General features: G+C 38.0%; 1 protein-coding gene across 4 annotated transcripts in view; it reads right to left on the bottom strand.

The window, feature by feature from the left end:
- LRBA (LPS responsive beige-like anchor protein) overlaps positions 1-18,672 on the bottom strand; it is a 354,335-nt gene that overhangs the window by 306,468 nt on the left and 29,195 nt on the right. For all 4 annotated transcript variants that reach the window (XM_083630908.1, XM_083630910.1, XM_083630909.1 and 1 more), the window contains exons 3-16: positions 13,135-13,366; positions 12,894-12,994; positions 12,194-12,289; positions 10,296-10,417; positions 10,047-10,173; positions 8,487-8,606; positions 6,893-7,039; positions 6,156-6,353; positions 5,563-5,696; positions 3,852-3,960; positions 3,575-3,727; positions 2,669-2,837; positions 2,078-2,157; positions 810-872 (exon numbers count right to left, since the gene is read on the bottom strand). In XM_083630908.1, the coding sequence (XP_083487034.1) occupies positions 810-872; positions 2,078-2,157; positions 2,669-2,837; positions 3,575-3,727; positions 3,852-3,960; positions 5,563-5,696; positions 6,156-6,353; positions 6,893-7,039; positions 8,487-8,606; positions 10,047-10,173; positions 10,296-10,417; positions 12,194-12,289; positions 12,894-12,994; positions 13,135-13,366 (1,851 nt within the window). The remainder of the gene's footprint in view (positions 1-809; positions 873-2,077; positions 2,158-2,668; positions 2,838-3,574; positions 3,728-3,851; positions 3,961-5,562; positions 5,697-6,155; positions 6,354-6,892; positions 7,040-8,486; positions 8,607-10,046; positions 10,174-10,295; positions 10,418-12,193; positions 12,290-12,893; positions 12,995-13,134; positions 13,367-18,672) is intronic.

Below are 18,672 nucleotides of genomic sequence, written 5' to 3'. Positions count from 1 at the left end.
AGAAATGGAAAAACAATAAAACACACTCCAAGAGGTAAAATGACATTGGCTTTTTTTAATGCAAAGTAGGCAACCATCAAAAATCCTTATTTACATATTGCAATTTTGCGTAAATAATGTATTTTCCAGATTTGTTTAATTTTTAGGTATTGCCCAGAAAGTCATTTATTGTTTTCAAGTGCAATCTCCCAGCATAAATGCAGCTATAGGTGAAAACACAACAGAGGGGGGAAATCTATACTTCTCAAAGAAAAATTCAATTAATTCTTTATTCTACCCATTTCAAGCACCCTGAAAGAAATTAGTTTGGTTAGATTTATGTTCCTATTTCCTAACTCTTTGATGTTACATCTGGCATCAAGCACTTGCCTGGTGCTAAAATATGAAGATGTAGATATCCCCTTGGTAATGTTTATTTCCAACTATGTTTACAATCTTTGCTTAGAGTTGATTAGTGTGTTTATTTTAAAATCCACATTTAGAAAGAATTATTTTACTTAAAAAACAAGATGGGAGGAAAATTACTTGAACCACATAAAACAGCTTTTTATACGTGCAGCTTTGCCATCTGTTTTCTACACCAACTCTCCTCAATATATCAGTTCAATGAACTGAATAGGAAACTATCAGAACTTATTACGTTAATGAACTTCAGTGCACCATTGAACAGGTTTCTTAAATCATCACTTACTATTTGTAGTTTCCACCAACAGTTGATTTTATGCTTCTTATTTAAAGCCACCTTGTGGCGAGAAGGGCTGTTTTGTTCAAACAGTTGTTGAAAGCAAAACAGTTAAAATTAAGATTACCTCATGCATGGTGAGGAGATAGTTGAGGATGCCCTGTAGTTCATCTTCTTTTACTCCATGATCCTTAAAATATAAAATAAAATAAGTGGCATAACACAAACAAGTCATGCATATAAAGCATCTTGAGCTACTTTATGGGAAATGATACACAAATGGAATTAAATAAATTAAACCTAACAACGGAACACAAAGGGTACATTCTAGAGAAATGCCTGTGAAATCAATAGGATTCACAAACAGAACTTTTCCAGTTTTGCACCACAAGATATAAACCCTCCAGGAACTGTTCCCACATATACTCCAGCGTTTTCATGCTTAGCCCATAGCTGTCAACTTTTTCCTTTTCTTGCGAGGAATCCTATTCAGAATAAGGGAATTTCCCTTTAAAAAAGGGAAACATTGACAGCTTTGGCATAGCCTGTATATTATTCTTTTATATCTCAGTCTTTTAGCCACTTTGTCATGAATGAACCTATTAACTTTGAGGAGTTGTGATGGCAGTTGTGGTCTAAGTTAAAATAATAATAATTTATAGCTATAATTAAGAATGTGGCACGACTATCACACAGGCCTGTACCTCCTAGAAATTAAGCAATTTACACCAGTAGTGTTTGCCAACTAAATGTGCAGTCCTTTTCCACAAAAAAGCAACCTCTAGTTTTACCACCATTCACAATAAGTGCTTTTCCTATGTAATACCATGGCCCACGAGGCAAGATCTTCAAAATTATAGTTCACTAAGACTAAGCAATTTGCTAGGCCTCAGCTCCAGTACAAGATCTGAAACCCAAATAGCCCCCTTCTTCCTCCTCTCTTGGAATAAGTCCATCCAGGTTGCCACCATCACCACCACCTCCTTTCTGCTCAGCACAGAAGAGTTATTTGCAAAATAATCAGCCTTCAGGGGAAGAACAGGATCAGCCTGACAGGAATTTTATTTAAATCTTTCTGTTCTAGTGTTTTGATTGAAAAGACCCAATAAAGTTATTTATCTCAAAATTATTAAAACGAAAGACTCCTGCAGACCCCTTGACACTTAGTTGAGTAAACCTGTAAACCTTGAGTGCCAGAGAGGGATGCAGCTGTACTAAGAGGAGGAGATAAAAAAGTTGCTGCAACTTACATTCTCTTCTCGGTCCCTCACCCACCTTCCCAGCTAGCCAGAGGCGTCAGGTCTCTTTCCTCCCTCTCTGGGATAAGCACTGCTTAAGCTTCAGCACAATGCAAGACACACTGCAGAGCCCAGCCCCAATTTGTATACTGCTTACCTTCATTACTAACTGCTTAACGAACATCAGCAAAAAGGCTCTCAGGGAAAAAATTTCTTTCTGATTGGGTCGTGGTCCATCTTAATTTAAAAGAGACATGTTATATACTTCACAGCTTGGTATTAATTTTGCTATTAATACATTAACTCTGAACATTAAATCATCCTCCACCTCCACCACCCAAAAAACAAATTGAGAACACACAGATTTACAGGAAAACATCTGCTCACACTTCTCTGGATCCAGCCCCCAGTTAATAAGCATGTTCTGGATCTTCCATCAGCATCTGGCAAATATTTTCTGTACCTACTGTTGTGTTTTCACCTAGCTACCTCACTGAAAAGGACACCAGCATCAGCCTTTCCACTGAAGTGGCAAGACCCTGTTACACTTTATTAGGTCATCTTTTCCTTTATAAACACCTCCATATTTCACAGAATGGAAGAGGTCTCTAGGGATCCAGGAGAGGGTAAAGTCTCACTATACTCTTAACAAATTCTGCCCCTACCAAGATCCACAACATTATAAAAAAAAAACCTGTGCAATTGTTGTGGTACACTGTTGATGAGTAGCACTGGACTTTTCGCATACCTAAACCTTTTGGAATAATTCCGCTGCGATCTTGAGGATTCACCACCCAGTAGTAGTACTTCAATGTGTGCATAGCCAGGAGAACTGTTCCTACTCGTCGAATTGCATTGTATATATTGGCTGTGCCAATGAATTCGGTAGATAAGTAAGTGTACAGGATCAACTGAACCTGTATCAGACAATTGAGAATAGAAATAGGTTATATAAGATGCCATACACATGGCAGGGTGAACCACAAGCAACTAAAGGTTGGGTAATTCCAACAAGTAAGCCTACAATACTGCACTCAGTGATGCTTACTTTTCGGTAGACATGTACAGTAAGCGTGCAATGTACGCAGGGGTTATGTTCTTTCTTATTTAATAGTATTTGGTTTGAATTGTGTAAAGGTAAAGGGACCCCTGACCATTAGGTCCAGTCATGGCCGACTCTGGGGTTGCGGCGCTCATCTCGCTTTATTGGCCGAGGAAGGCGGCGTACTGCTTCCAGGTCATGTGGCCAGCATGACTAAGCCACTTCTGGCGAACCAGAGCAGCGCACGGAAACGCCATTTACCTTCCCGCCGGAGCAGTACCTATTTATCTACTTGCACTTTGACGTGCTTTCGAACTGCTAGGTTGGCAGGAGCAGTGACCGAGCAACGGGAGCTCACCCTGTCACGGGGATTCGAACTGCCGACCTTCTGATTGGCAAGTCCTAGGCTCTGTGGTTTAACCCACAGCGCCACCCGCATCCTTGAATTGTGTAGCACTAGGTTAAACAGGTGACTAATAAATATACATAATAAATAAAAGGAAGCTAAGTAAATTCATGTGTAAAGGAAATATTCCCTTAGAACTAGGGTCTAAGATGTCTACAAGACCTTAGATACTTTCATGCCATCTCCATGAATTGAAAATGTTTTACCTTGGCTGGAGTATGAATCCATATTGCAGGGTTAAGGAGAATATGATCACACAGTTGCTTCAGCAAGGGCACACCATTGTGCAAATTGCTCAGATATTTAGCAAAGGCAAGACAAAGTTCAAGAACAGCTCTGCTAATGTGTGCTTTGGAAGACTGCAGAAAGAGAAAAGGAATGTGTTTAAGACAACATATAGATAGTGATTTATGTGACCAAAACATGAAACATATTTAATGCAGATTAAAAGAGAGAGAAAAGCAAGCAACAGGCTTCATTTACCTTTTCAAGACTGTATCCTATTACAAGGAAGCCCTTACAAGAAAGCATTTGTTCTTGCATAGCAATTGAGTTCTTTAGCAACTCCATGATGAAAGCCAACAGAATGGAACTGGAAGACACATTGTATTGAAATACTGCAGTTTATAGTGTTTAATAGCAGATTAGTATATTAGACTTGTAATAACAATCTATTTCCTCAATTCACATACTACTTTTTGAACATTATTAAATTTATGCATCCTATTAGTTTGTCTTCATATCCCCACAATCACCCAGTGGTGATTGCTGGATTCAAAGAAATAGAAATAGAGTACATCACAGTACACAAAAAATGATACATGATTCAGATGGCAGTATCTAGGTATATGAGAGGTGTCCCATGTTTTAACAAAGTAAGGCAAATCTTGCTCTGCAATGGGGTGTTAAATCCATTGGGACTTGCTTTGTAAACATGTAAGGAATTAAAATATTTGTCTTGTAACAAATGGTTGTAAGAAGGGATTGCTATAACAGGATCATCATCTCTGGATTTCAGTTCACTAGTTCACTTTTCCCATGCAGTGATTATCAGCAGTCAGAAATTACACTTCTGTAAGCAGAAGAGGTTTTCTACTCACTAAAGAGCACTTTTGTATCATAGACAATTTACTCTCAGTCTCATTAAGTCTCCTAAAGGACAACTGAAGAGTGCACAGGAAGTGAGAATTGCAAAAGCATACACTTCCAATTACCTCCTTGATTTGTTAATATCTGAAGCAAGGCTCAATGATTGCAACGACCTTAGAAATCTTAGGTAACAGTAAAAAGCGTAAAATCAGAAGATTGAATTGACAGGCAAATGACAGTATAAATGGAAGGCTAGGGCAAGGGATTTGCGTAGCTGTATTTTTGAGGAATTTTAAGAGTCACACTCCACATTCCTAACATTTTTTCCTTAACCTGTTCTTTCTACAACAGATAGAAATAGCAATACTTTGAGAAAGATACTGTATAAAACACACACACATTATAATACAGGCACCTTTTATGGCTTTTACCACAGAACATCATCATTAGTCGTCTGAAAACACCTAGCCTTTCCTTTTGACAGTCCCATAGTGAAGTTGAAGTAGTCTAGATATACAAGACATCTTTCACTGATCAAGCACTGGGCCAGGAAGATAAACTCTCCCTGGTTAGAACCAGCAGCCCTGTAAAAAATAGCCCCCCCCCCCTTTGACAGGAAGGAATTCATCCTCGAGAAAGAGATTTTCCATATCCCCACTACTCCATAAATTACATAGCTACTGAATGATGTACACATTTGTGTAGAAGACCTGGTGCCAGTAATCTTGACTTCATCTCAAGGTCTTCTCTGCACAAGAGATTTAAAATGATCTAACCTTGAAAATATAAATAATGTTCCCAATGCTGCAATATAATTGCATTATTTGGAGGTAATTTTCCCCCATAAGGGGAAACTTCCTCTCACAACATCTTCACCTTGGCTATATTTAGATGTGCATGTTCATCATTTAGTGTGCATTTTATTGTCAGCTTACTCTATCTAGAAAACACCTCTCCCAACTTAGGCGGCAGAATAACAGTTAATAGGCTAACTGAAAGGTCAGGCATAAGAAATTGTTTACTACTGGAGAGTGCTAGTTTCTCTAGAATGCAATAGACATCGCAAAACAAATTGGCAATCTGAAGAGCAAATAAAAGGTCTTACCAAACAGTTGTGTCAGGTTGATCCAATGAATATTGCCTATAGTCCAGCTGTGCAAACAGAGGAAAAAGCACCTGCACTCCTCCAATTGAATGCATTGCACTTTGGATTGAATGGGTTATGACTGCTTTTACATCCTGTTAATACCAAGTTTGTACAAATTACAAATGGATATTGCATTTGTTTAACTACTCTGAAGCATTCAAAATGTGACCTGAATGCTTCAATAGGATCTCTAAAAATTAAATGGTTACCTTGTTGAAATGACACAGAGTGTGGGGGAACTTAAAGATGTGTGACAATAAACTTCAAAAGAAAAGCAGTTAAAACAACTTCGGGAATGGAAAATCTATCAGAAATACAAAGCACTGGGCCTGTTCAGCTTTGAGGAAGGCAGGGGAGAGAGCATTATGACTGGACTCTACAAAACAACTACATTTGGCGACTGAGCAGGCTGTAAATCTAAATAAATAAACAAAACAGATGGACCTGAGTGCTTTTAAGGACTCACAGTCCAACAGAAAACAAAAGTATCCAAGGGAAAGAAAACAAAGGAAATCCACTCCTCCTTGAAGTTGAAACCAATGCTAAAATACCTGCAGCATGAGGGCATGTGGTGAATGTACAAAGATGGAAGGGTTATCCTTGGGTGATGATTCTAGGCAGAGCTGTGCATCTGTAGCCCTTGGATTGTACGTAAAGGCAATACAATTAGAAAGTTTCCCGTCATACAGTAACAGTTTGTGATGGTCAGCAAGGAAGAGGTCACTTTCTCCCTTGAATTTAAAAGTTCCCTAGAGTAGAAACAAAAGGTAAAGTAGGCTAGAATCCAGTTGGAAATAAAACTTCCACACGTGAAATATTTCAAGACAGCTTAACCATGGAGATCTGAGGTGCATTTTTCTAAATAAAATTCATTAATTTGTGATCCAAGGTCATTGCAGTTCTTTTAATTTTCTAGACATATGTTTTAAAGAGTGTTTTTTTTAAAGCATTAAAGTTTTTGCTTTTCTTATTTTGTAACAGAAAAGAAGACTGGTACAGTATCTTTAGCCACAATCATGAATAAAAACTTATTTGCTTATATTTATAATAGTGGTTTGGATGTAAAAAGTTATTTCTGTTTTGCAGTTTAGCTTGATAGCTCTGCAGGTGGTTTGCACAAATGCAAAACAAGATATTTGACAACCCACACATAACTTTCATAGGAGAGTTTAATACTTTTTAAGGAAAATGCATTACAAACTAAAGTGTCTGTATTAGCTCTTTGCTGAAAGCAGAAACACTGGAATACAATAAGATTGTATTGAGACTATATTGAGACAATAAATACCTTGTATCCAAGACCAAGCTGATAAATAGCAAAAATCTGAGCAGCATTGAGAGCCTCACTGAAAAGATAGACAGCTGTCATCTGGCCACAAAACACTCGATTGGCATCTGCTGTTTCTGAAGAACCCAGGAAACATTTATCAAATGTCTAGGAAAGAAAACAAAATATTAAGGAATAATATAAATGGGATCTATGTTAGCATAGTTCTCTTTTGGAAGGTAAGAACATGCATCCAAGTTTCAATATGATGTATGGCTTTGATGCACATACATGAACACCAGACACTGTGGCAGAGAAGGGATGTACCCAATCTCATCAACATCATGTAGGTTATATGAAGTGTGCACGTGGAAACCCAACTGACACAGAAGTCAACGAAAAAGTCCCCTGTGCTCATGTGCACATCTATGATCTAATTCATTTGGGCTATAAGATATAGCTTGCAAAATTACATTTGATCATGGTTAATTCTCCATCCCTCTTCACATTTGACTATTACGTACAATGTGATGGGTAAGTTTGATTCCAGTGTAGAGCATATGCTTTGTATATGAGAGGTCCAAGTTTCAATCCCTGGCATTTTTATTTAAAATTATATCAACTTAACAGGAAAGACCTCTGCCTAAGGTTTTAAAGAGCTGCTGCCATTTGTAACAGACTATACTGACTTTTTTTATCATTTTAGACACAAAATACACTGTAGCAATTCTTAAAATATCCAGGGCAATCTTTCATATTTCCAGGATGTACGCATGAACTTTGTGTCATGCAACCACAATTTTACCTGCTTTTGCCTGCATATTATGAAACAGCATATCATTCCTACAACTTCAATACATATTTATGGCTGAATAAATGTGGTAATTCACTTCAGTGACTTGGACCAGACAAAAGTAAACGATGGAAGAGGTGTTTATTTAGGGGAGATAACTTAGTGCTCATACGCAAGATCACTGAAGGCAGATTAAAGCACTAGGCAGACTGATGTAGTCAAAACTGGAGATATCAAGAACTGGCAGAATAGGGGTGGAGAACTGATTCTGGCCAGTGGGCAGTAACTAACTTCCTCTACCTTTGGAGGGCTAAGGATGACATATGAGGGTCACCAACAGTACCAGCTCAGCCATTAGCTGGGGTGCCCCTGTGGACACCCTGCCTTTCCTGCCACTTCCACTGGCATCAGTGCCAATTTTGGGCAAAATCTCGCCAATTTCCGTGCCAATGATGGCAGTGGCAGCAGTGGAGCAGGAATCAGCAGCAGCAGGGCAGAATGGTACTTCCTGTTTTGCCTCATGCGGTGAAATGGGACACACTGCTCCTGGTGACCCACCACATTTGATATCATGTGACTAATACATGCTCACACAATTTAAAATAAAACTCTGAGGGCAAAGACACAGCTCTCAAAGTACTGATCATCTGATCGTTGGGTATTGCATTGGACTTTACAAGACCTGCTAATTATCCAAGTGTTGGCACTTTGCAGAACCCTATGCGAGGGATTTATTTTTTTAATTCCCATTTATACATTCTACTTCAAATTAAGCATCAAAAAGAAAGAGAGGGACACCTTTTGGTGTAGCAAGTTACTTACGTCACTGGTATTGACAAACCATGTTATCTCTCCATAAGATGCAAGTTCCCCATTCACATAACATCTGAGTTCACTGTTCTTCCAACGGTTATAGATATGCACTATAGTAACCATGTACCACTACATAAGAAATTTAGAAGAGTTAAACTAAATTTAAAGAAGTTTTTTTTTCCACCTGTTGAAAATTGTGCGTTAGTTAGAAAAATATAGAGAGAATTGGCATCACACACACTTCCCAAACAAGGGGGACAAAAGAAGACACAAAGTTTGCATATGGTAATTTATATGTGTGTGTCAATTTTAAATAATTGCTGTAATTTAATGTCAGGGAACTGCCATCGGAACTAGAGGAGGAGGCGAGGCCCCACAACGATGCTGGAGAGGGGCCAAGCAGGGAGAGAGGCAAGTCTCCTGTTGGGGAAGAAAATCAGCGCTACACCAGGGATAGAGGGGGGCCAATGGGGGAAGCAGAGAGCAGGCTCCGGGACTCTTCACTGGACACCAGCGGGGAGAGCACAGATACTCCGCTACCCACGCCCTCCCTGCGCAGAAGACTTCCGCGCAGGGAGAGTAGGAGGAGACTGGGCGTCAAACTACTCTTACGTTGGAAAAGGTTTAAGAAATGCCCACTGACGGATTCTGCCAGCGACTGAACAGCCACGGAGTGGATGGCTGTCCAGCGAGAAATGGTTTAACCAGCCAACCTAGCCCAGAGCGGCGGCTATTTACACACAAGCAACCCCTAAAGCCATTACATTTAATTTAGAAGGCATCAGGTGACTGTTCAGTCTGCAAAGCATTGGACAATGTCACAGCCCCTAATCTCTCTTTTTAAGGTTCCTTATCTTGAATCAGGTTTGGATGGTACAGCCCTCAAACAGAAGACTGGCCTCCCAACTACAGAGAATAGAATACTGTCCTCTGTAAAGTCGGACATATGGCCATCCTCATTAGAATAAGCAGCAATATTGCCGCCAAAATGCTTAAAATATAATGACCATAAACCAAACCAACACATCCAAAACTGATTCATTTTTTGTGGGCACTGCTCTTATACTCTTTCCCTGAATAGTTTCACCAGTGTATCTAGCTGTGCTGTGGTAACAGTTGATATTTACAAGGAGGTAAACCCCTTCAAACTTAAGAACCTGCCTAATTAGAAAACTTCAGAATTAATCAACAGTGTGGTAAAGCTGCAAATTCCTTTCAACTTGAATATTCTGCATAAAAAGAACACAGCAAGGTTGCCATATGAAAAAGTAAAGCACACTGAAAAGGTAACAGAAAACCAGGACTGTTTTCAGATTATTACTTTTAAACATCATTTTTATACCATATTTAGAGACCTTTTCTTTCCTTTAACTGTAAACTAAACTCATATGCCAGAATCTTCTCTTTTCTCTCCTCAGAGTCAAATTTCAGAACATTCAGATGACAACAAATATTATCATAACACCACCAGAGCCAATGGCCATTAATTCCCATAGAGCAGAGACTTAAACCTAATGTCTAATGGCATGCATTTAATGGGCATTTGCAGGACAACACAGCTGAACTCACCTTTTGTGGCTTGAAATCAAATTTCACACAGTGCTGGAAGCCTTTTCCTTTTGATTTAATTGAGGTCACAACCAAACAACCCCCAACGAAGTGAGCAGAATACCCGAGTCCTTTGCTTGTTCGAAAACTGAAACGATTTATTTAAAAATGGTTAAATTCAACATTTATTCACAGGTAGTTGGTGAGAGCACTCTTTAAAAGTAGACATAGATGAAACAAATTTCAGAAGACATAAGAATGCATACATACCAATATAAGTAAGGCTTATCCTTGTCTACATTGATATTATTTACAGGATCCATTCTTAACCAAGTATGAAAAGTAAATCCATTCTGGTAGGGCCATTTGGCTATAGGAGGTAAGGCAATAGCCTAGAAAAAAAACAAGTTTATATAAAGCAGTGAGGTACTTCAGAGCAAGTCATTTGATTTGTAGAATCCGAAAGCATGCAAAGGAAAAGTGTATACAATTTTAGATGTGACGGTATTGGTACCAAAGTTTGCTTCTTCACATTTAAATCATAGTGAGACAAAAAATATCTTTGGGCTCTTCCACATGAAAAAAAATATCTTTAAAATAGTCACAATTATTACATATGATACCTAATCCTAGAACTAGAAGTCCCCTTTTGTCCCAAGTGATGGCAACACTTGCTGCAAATAGAAGTGCTTTTTTTTTTAATAGCCTGAAAGATAGCACAGACATGAAGGCATTTGCCTTTATTAAGGGGGAAGCTGCAAGGATAAATCTTCAAATCAAAAAATAGTTTTCTGAAAGATTTCTGTAACTCTGTGGTTTAAAGATGCTGACGTCATTATCGATACAAATGAACACAAACATCAAAGAACCTGAATGTCAGCAGACTTTGCATTACATTGCTAAACTCTGCGATATTCCTGCCCAAACACAATGCCATAAATCTTCTAGAAAGGATATATCAGTAACCCACTCACTTGTATAAGGAAAACATTCTTTGAAGAACATGAGGGCAAAACATTTTAACCTAAACACTATTCCTTAATATATTTCATCTTTAGTAAGATCAGTTTTTATGTTTTATTTATACACCTATCAAACATTAGAAAATATCTGTATGTTGCAGTTCAATACATATTACAATGCTTTTATATTGTTATTCCTTTATTTCAATGTGATACACAAAGTTCCCCAAGCCAGTCCATAAGGATAAAAATAACTATTGTACAATTTTTATTTTTACTTTTTAATAAGTTTTTTTGTTGTGATTTAAAAGCCATGAAGTAATTTAGGGACCAGCATAAAACATACCATGGTTCCGGAATTCATTAACATTTGACCTCCAGACTACCATATTCCAGGCCTTTTGAAAGGCACTGAAGATCTACCTATTATCAAATCGTGGCAGGAGCGAAGAACCACCATAGCAACTTGGCAAACTATCTACAGAAGCCACTTACTCTAATAAGTGTAAGATGCACCTAGTACAAAGCGCACTCTTTTTAAGAACACCTGGAGTTAAGTGGCAGCTTCCCTGGGAATTTGGCCAGGAAAATATTGCTCATCAAAGCAGAGTTATCTTGGTCAAGTTATCAAGAAGCACAAAGAAACAGCAAAGGCAACACACACACACACACCCCAGTACAGTACAGTACAGTACCATACAATAATCTCATTCTGAAAATATTTTAAAAAGCTACAACAATGGTTGCAATATTCCCATCAAAGCGTTTTCAAAGTATTGCTTACTGAGACTAGGGCTTGAAATGAAGTTCATTTAATTAGGCAAACCACCCATGAGGTTCTTATAAGCCATTATATTTAAAACAGTTCAATACAATAAACTGAGTTTTCATTAGTTAATGGACAGCAGCCCTTATAGTAGTATGGTATTAGCAAACCACTATCATAGAGAAACAAATACTTGAGCAATAAAATGTTTATCAAGAACATTTAAAATTTAACATTCATGTACATGTGTGTATGTTCAAGTTTCTAAAACCTTGGAGTGGAAGGAGGGCAGGTTGAAAGAGAAAAGATTTGTGCTATTTTTACTGCCTTGTATTTGAGTGTGCTTAGAATTAAAGGAGCCTAACGAAAGCATGTAGAAAAAACAACCCAAACACATAAATTAAAAGCAAAAAAGAAACATAGGGGAAAGAACTACTTACTGCAGCACTTTTTCCTGGAAAATTGAAGAAGGCATCAGGACCATACTTCTGGGGCATGTGCTTTAACACAGACAACAGCTTTCCAGCATGTGGTGGCTATTTAAAGAACGATTTCTCATGTATTTAGTATTTGAATATAAAATTCAGCAAAACGATTGAACATTAACTATGAACTTTAGACAACACTTCTGCTGACTTGCACATCACAATAATGCTATCATACATAAATTATGTCATAAATCCTATTTGCCTTGGATGTCTAGAACCATCATTCTGAGTGGATGGTACTGGTTGCCAGTTGAGTTCTTACAATGCAGAATATGAGACTTATGCCCATCCCTCTGCCATCCAGCACCAAGGTAGTGGACCAACCATATGATAGGACACCATACCATGGCATACAAATGTTGCCTAAATAACATGTCTGTTAAGGGTATGGGCCCTTAAGAGCTGTCATTTCCAGGGATTATGGCGCTTGAGTGAACATGTTAAACCGCATATTCAATTAACAACAACAACAAAATTCCAAAGAGGTACAGGTCACACAACCACACACTGGCCTGGTTACAGCCTTCCATCTAAGTTCAAATCTTTTCATTAACCTTATGTATGAAATCAATGTATGAAGTCAATGAAATCAGTTTTAGTGAAATAAACATCTTTTCTCTCTTTTTTGGCTAATGCGGAGTGTTCTACTTACCCATTTTCCCTTGTCTCCCTGAAGTTTGCTGAAGTACAGCTTTAACTCCCGAACTGTCACACTGTAGCTTGCTAATACTCCCAGCATATCAACTAGGAGATCTAAGAAAAGCAAATTATTAGATTTAGATTAATACCCAACTTTTTATTTTACCAGCAAAAAATGTTATAAAAAGGATTCTATGTCAATTAAAGACACTACCACAGTTAGTTCCAGTTTTAGGCTGACTGGAAATTCATACCTGCAATCATATTGTCAGCTTTATCAATCCTCTGGAGCACGTGCTCAACAAGACCCACTTCTGTGCAAATTTGGAGATTTCGTATACTTTTCTTCAAGATGGCTGTAAACATGCTCCATACCTCAGCCTGGCAAGTGACATCACATTTATCCAACAAGTCCACCATGCAAGTAATACTCTCTCCATCTTGTATAATAAAGTTCATTTCCAGATCAAAGTGACCTCCTACAAGCTTCAATTTGAAAAGAATAGACATTAGTGATTTTCTCTATCTCCAGAATTATATGTTTAAAAGATTTACAACATACAATAGCAGCATTCCTTCTTTGGGGGATACACAGTAAGGATATGAGCAGACACCAATAGAAACTTTAGATTGCACAATCAAATAAGTGCAGGCCGAGTTAGAAATAAGTGTTACTGGGTGGAATCCAGAATTATATGGACATAATGGGGTGGGTGGAAGCTAGCCAACCCTCGTCCCTATGGCAGCATTCCCCAGGTCCACAAGAATGCTCCACTGAGGGATAGGGGCTCTACTACATGAGGTGAGCACCCCCCACAAAAAACTGGGCATGGCACCTTCCATGAGTGAAGCTCCTGCTTGAAGAAGTTGCTTCTGCCCAGTTTTCAGGAATCCCCCTATTACATGCACTTAGTTTTGAATCCAACTCATTGAGTCCAATGGGTCTTACATTCGCATGTGTTTCCATCGTTTTACGTTAACCATCTAGCAACAGGCATCAGTGTATATGATCAATGTATATCGGAAGCCAATGTCGGAGTAAGAAATATGATCCCAAATACTGTTTTCCAAGGAGCAATTTTAGAAACATTCCTTTTGACACATGACCGGTAGGTTACCACAGGTGTCCACAGGAATTTTCAGGGTGAGAGAGTGAATGCTACAAACAAACAAATCTAACTGGCATCAGATAATAGGACTATCATTTGTGGGTAGACCTGGCTCTGTTAAACTTGTATTCTGGGTATATTCATCCATTTGTAGACTGCTGCCCATCTGCCTAGATAGATGCCTGGTGCACCTGTAATGTCTTTTCTCTCACCACTGAAACCAGGTTAAAAACACTGTACTATACCTTCAGAGTTGGATATAATAATGATGGACTTGATGTGCATTGGCATTAACAGATTACTTTTTTAAATGTTTAGGAATTCAGAATAGTACCACATTTTTGTATGAAATGAGGCATTAGTTAGAAAGATCACAAATTCCTGGTTTTGTTGCTGTATATTGTGGTTAAGCTGACAGATGACTCCCCAGTTGCTACTCCAAACTTAAGTTCCATTGAATTGGATAGGAAAATGATCATTGCACTTATTTTAAGGGGACTAACATGACTAAGGCTGCAATCCTATGCACACTTATCTGAGTGGGACTCTACTGACAAGTAAACATACAACAATCCTATACACATTGCTCTTCTCCTGCTCTCACTGCCCCATTGTACTGACTCTAGTCTACTGCTGCCCGTGTATCTATACTCCCGGCTAGCTTAGCTATGTTCTTTTACATAGCACTTGGTGGCTTCTTCAACAGATCATCAGGAGTAGTGCCTCATAATACCCAGCCTGCAATGTCACCTGCCAGCTCGTCTGATGACAGGGTTTATCACACAAGAGCTGTATTTAATTCAGTGAATGACACCCCTTGGGTATATGAGGGTTAGCAGCAGAGATCTATTACTAAACAGAAACTAATCAGATAGGATTTTTTCATTAAAAATATATTCATTCAGATATAAGATTTGCCAAAACAGTCACTCTTCCTGGCTTTTCCCTGAATCCCAGCAGCTCCCACTCATTACTCAAGATCTGAAGTGTTAGAGATATACATGTTGGGAAGCACATTTTTCAGCATTCTTAACATAAATCAGCAACGATGTCACGCACCTCAAGATTAGAAAGCTATAGTGAGTGTATCTGAGATTCCTAAACAGAATACACGTATAATGGAAAAGAATGAATGAATGAATGAATGAATGAATAAATAAATAAATAAATAAATAAATAAATAAATAAATATAAAAATAACACTTTAAATATTTCTCCTCTTTCACTCTTATTTCATTAATGAAATGAAGGAAGAATGGCACAGGTAACAACTTGTAGCAGGTGATAACTTTCTTCCGCCTCCATTAGCAGCAGTGGTGAATGTCAAACAAGTGAATGGAATTGGAATGTGGCCGGCTAGACCTTTTGGCCTAGTGGTGAGAGGGTCAGTCCTAGGGGTGTGTTTGAAATCTGCTGATAGTGAAGGTTCCTAGCAGCGATGGTCAACAGACACACATCGTGTAACAGCGTCCAGGCACAATTTAAAGCTATTTTTTTACCTATAAATCCTAGGAGGGGTTGCAGTAAAACTAAAGGACTACTTTCACTACCTCCCATTGTAGTGCCCGGATCAGAGGGCAACTCCTGACTGACATATTGCTGCCGTGTCACAAGTGATAAAGTAATGCTTGTTTTCTGGCTAGAAAACCTACCCTTATGGTTTTATGCATGCAACAGCAACAGTCAAGTACTTGGGCTCAGTAGAAAGGCAGACTCATGCAAAGAACTGCCAACATTTTGAAAGCAAAAAATTTAAGGAAGCCATGTATGATTTTATGCTTATGAACCAACGATGGAATTATCCAGCTTTTCTGCCAATGTCAAGCACAGTGCAAAGTTGTTAGGAAAAAAATCCCTGGCTCACTAGCTTCTTAAAGTTCATTTCTATGAGTTAATGTATTTGGTTTTAAGTGACCATCAACTACCATGCCAACACTTTACAGGCCATACATTCTGCTGTTAACTAAAATGACCTCACCTTCACCTCAATTCTCTACTACCCATCTTTCACTTTTGGCTACATGTACTATTGTCAGTAACTACCCATCCAAGAAGTTGACAAATTAGTTTTCCTATCTAATCTGCAAAACACAAATAATTCAGCAGCGTTAGAAGTAGAACACTCCTAGGAACAGACACTAGACTTAAATCTCCCTCATTTAAGTGTTTTATGAAATTACTTTAAGAAAATATGGGAAACAGTTACATGCAATTTGTAGTGAATTTGATATACTGTTAATATGCAAAAATATTATAGATGCACGTAAGTGCACACCTATACAGTATGTCATATTAACCCTTTCTAATGGCAATTTGAGACTGATCAACCTTCAAGACACAAATTTGTTGCCAAAGACAGGGATCGTAATCCTGGTCCGTACGCTGGCTAGTTATTATCCGAGCAGCAGTAATGGCTGTGCAGAGCAAAATGTAATCTCGCGAAATGTCACAGTAAGTTATGAATATCTGAGCAGCCTAATGCACCTTACTAGCCATGAAGTGTGAGGATGTAATCTTATTACCTTTTTTATGGTTGTATTTTTTTGAATAATGTAGCCTTTGAACTGATGTATAGTCTTTCCCTGCACTTTAGCATGATTTGGTCTCCCGTGTCATGCAGTTCATTTTTCAGAACTCCCCGATTCAATGTATTTTAAGTCTTAGGCTCAACTTCATAAACAATCTTTATAACAACCCACAGGGTGGCATAATATTTTCGCTCTCTAGATTGTGGTATAATGTGTAAGCATACAGCAGTGATTTTAAAGCAACACATTTGAAGCATTCAAATACATCTTCATAAGTTTTACATTTCATTTTAATATTTGCCTTGGCTTTCGTAAATTTAAATAAGTCATAAATATATCAATACCTGCATGAATTCAAGAAGCAATGACAACCTTTTGTAGTTTACATTTGTAGATTATGGATCTCAGCCCCAATTCCACCCTCTCCAAAATCTCTAGTTTCCAGGGAGATTTCTTTACACCTAATATCATTATATACCAAAATAATGGTTAGGCAAAATTAGGCAAGTTAAGAGCTAGGAACCAATATCTATCTACATTATTAATTAACAGTTTATTAATTCAATAAACTGTTCAATAATATCAGTCACAGGATTTTAAATTAATGACAGCTACTGTGATAATGTGACATTAATTTGAGGAACCTTACAAACAAAAACCTGTCTGAAAGTAAACTCCAATCAATCTAAGACATATTTATTTGATATATTTAAGGTATGAGCTGAAGGAAGGTACAACTGTTCTAAGTACACTGGTCTAGAAGAAAACCCCACTGAAATAAACTATTATGAGAATTGGTGTGCTTACTCTGAAATAACAGTAAATAACAATGTCATTTACATTGTTTGAAGATACCAATTTAGGTTCCTTTAGTTACCCAGACTGAGGCATGGAGACATAAAAAAAAATTGAAACTTTCTTTTTAAAAAATGCACACAAAGTTCAATAATATACACAGAGGCGAACAGAAACCCACAACACAAGTTGTATAAAAAACACCCTACATTTTAAAACACTGCAGAGGTACTATGTTATACACCGTAAACTTTTCCTTAATGGTAATAAAGAATTTAATATACATAAATGTTTTCCAAATACAACTTTCTATATTACTTTTCACACAAGTATGCATAATGCACACAGTCAAATTTCACCTTGAAACTAGAATGAAACAGCAAGTGACTGGCTGGCATTAAAAAATTATGTATTGCTACCCAGATCATAGTTATGTAAACTGCAAGACAAGACATGCCTGAGGCTCATTGGGTTTTTCATGTCAGGTTTAAATGCTGGAAGATACAAATGTTTCAGACCATAAAAGGTGCATACACTATGATAAATACTAACATCTGTGACTGCTGGCCAATCTTAACTTTCCTAATCCAAGATATAAGGCAATCACTGCAAGCTGCAGAATCTCTAGTTAAAAGAAAGAAAGAAAAGGAACAACCTAGCTGATATTAATGAAAGTTAATTTTCATACCAGCTGGCTCAGTCTTAAATACAAAGTATGGTCTGGCTGTACACAAATTATTGAAGTCTGCACATTGTGCTTTCTTCTACCTATTGTACTCTGATTTCTCCTCCCGGTTTTCTTTCTCCTCCCCCATCATCTTACACAGAAAGCACAGGGATAACAGAATAACAAACCATAGAAACAACCAAAATTCTCCCCATCACCAATAAACAGGGCAACTCTAGCTTTCAGACACCCTAGGGTTTGCCCAAACCATGGTTTGCCCACTTCAGATATAACAGCAGCCTATGCATGGTTTGTTAAAATCAAAATGAAGAGGGGAAAGCAGGGTATGTGAGACTAGTGGGCAAGAGAAGGGAGCGTAAGACACAGATTCATTTATGTAGTGTCAAATCTTGGTTTAGTGTTAAGTCTGAAACAACACAATAGTCACATTTATTTTAAACATATCTGATGAAGCCAACTCTCATTCATAAAAGCTTATGGCATGTCTTTGAAGGTACCTTAAGACTCTTCGTTGAATTTGCTGCAACAGATTGACCATGTCTGTCCTTCTGGAAATTGGATCCAAAAAACGGTGCTATTGCATGAGTGGAAAGCTGTGCCCTCTTATCACGTGGTTCCCAAAGGTCACCCAATCTTTAAGAGGAGTTTTTCAGAAGGTGCAGGAGACTGCAA

Source organism: Podarcis filfolensis (assembly GCF_964270895.1).
Source record: "Podarcis filfolensis genome assembly, chromosome: 9".
Lineage (NCBI taxonomy): Eukaryota > Metazoa > Chordata > Lepidosauria > Squamata > Lacertidae > Podarcis > Podarcis filfolensis.
Note: the sequence above shows the minus strand (reverse complement) of the source record. Positions and strands in the feature narration are given on the sequence as shown.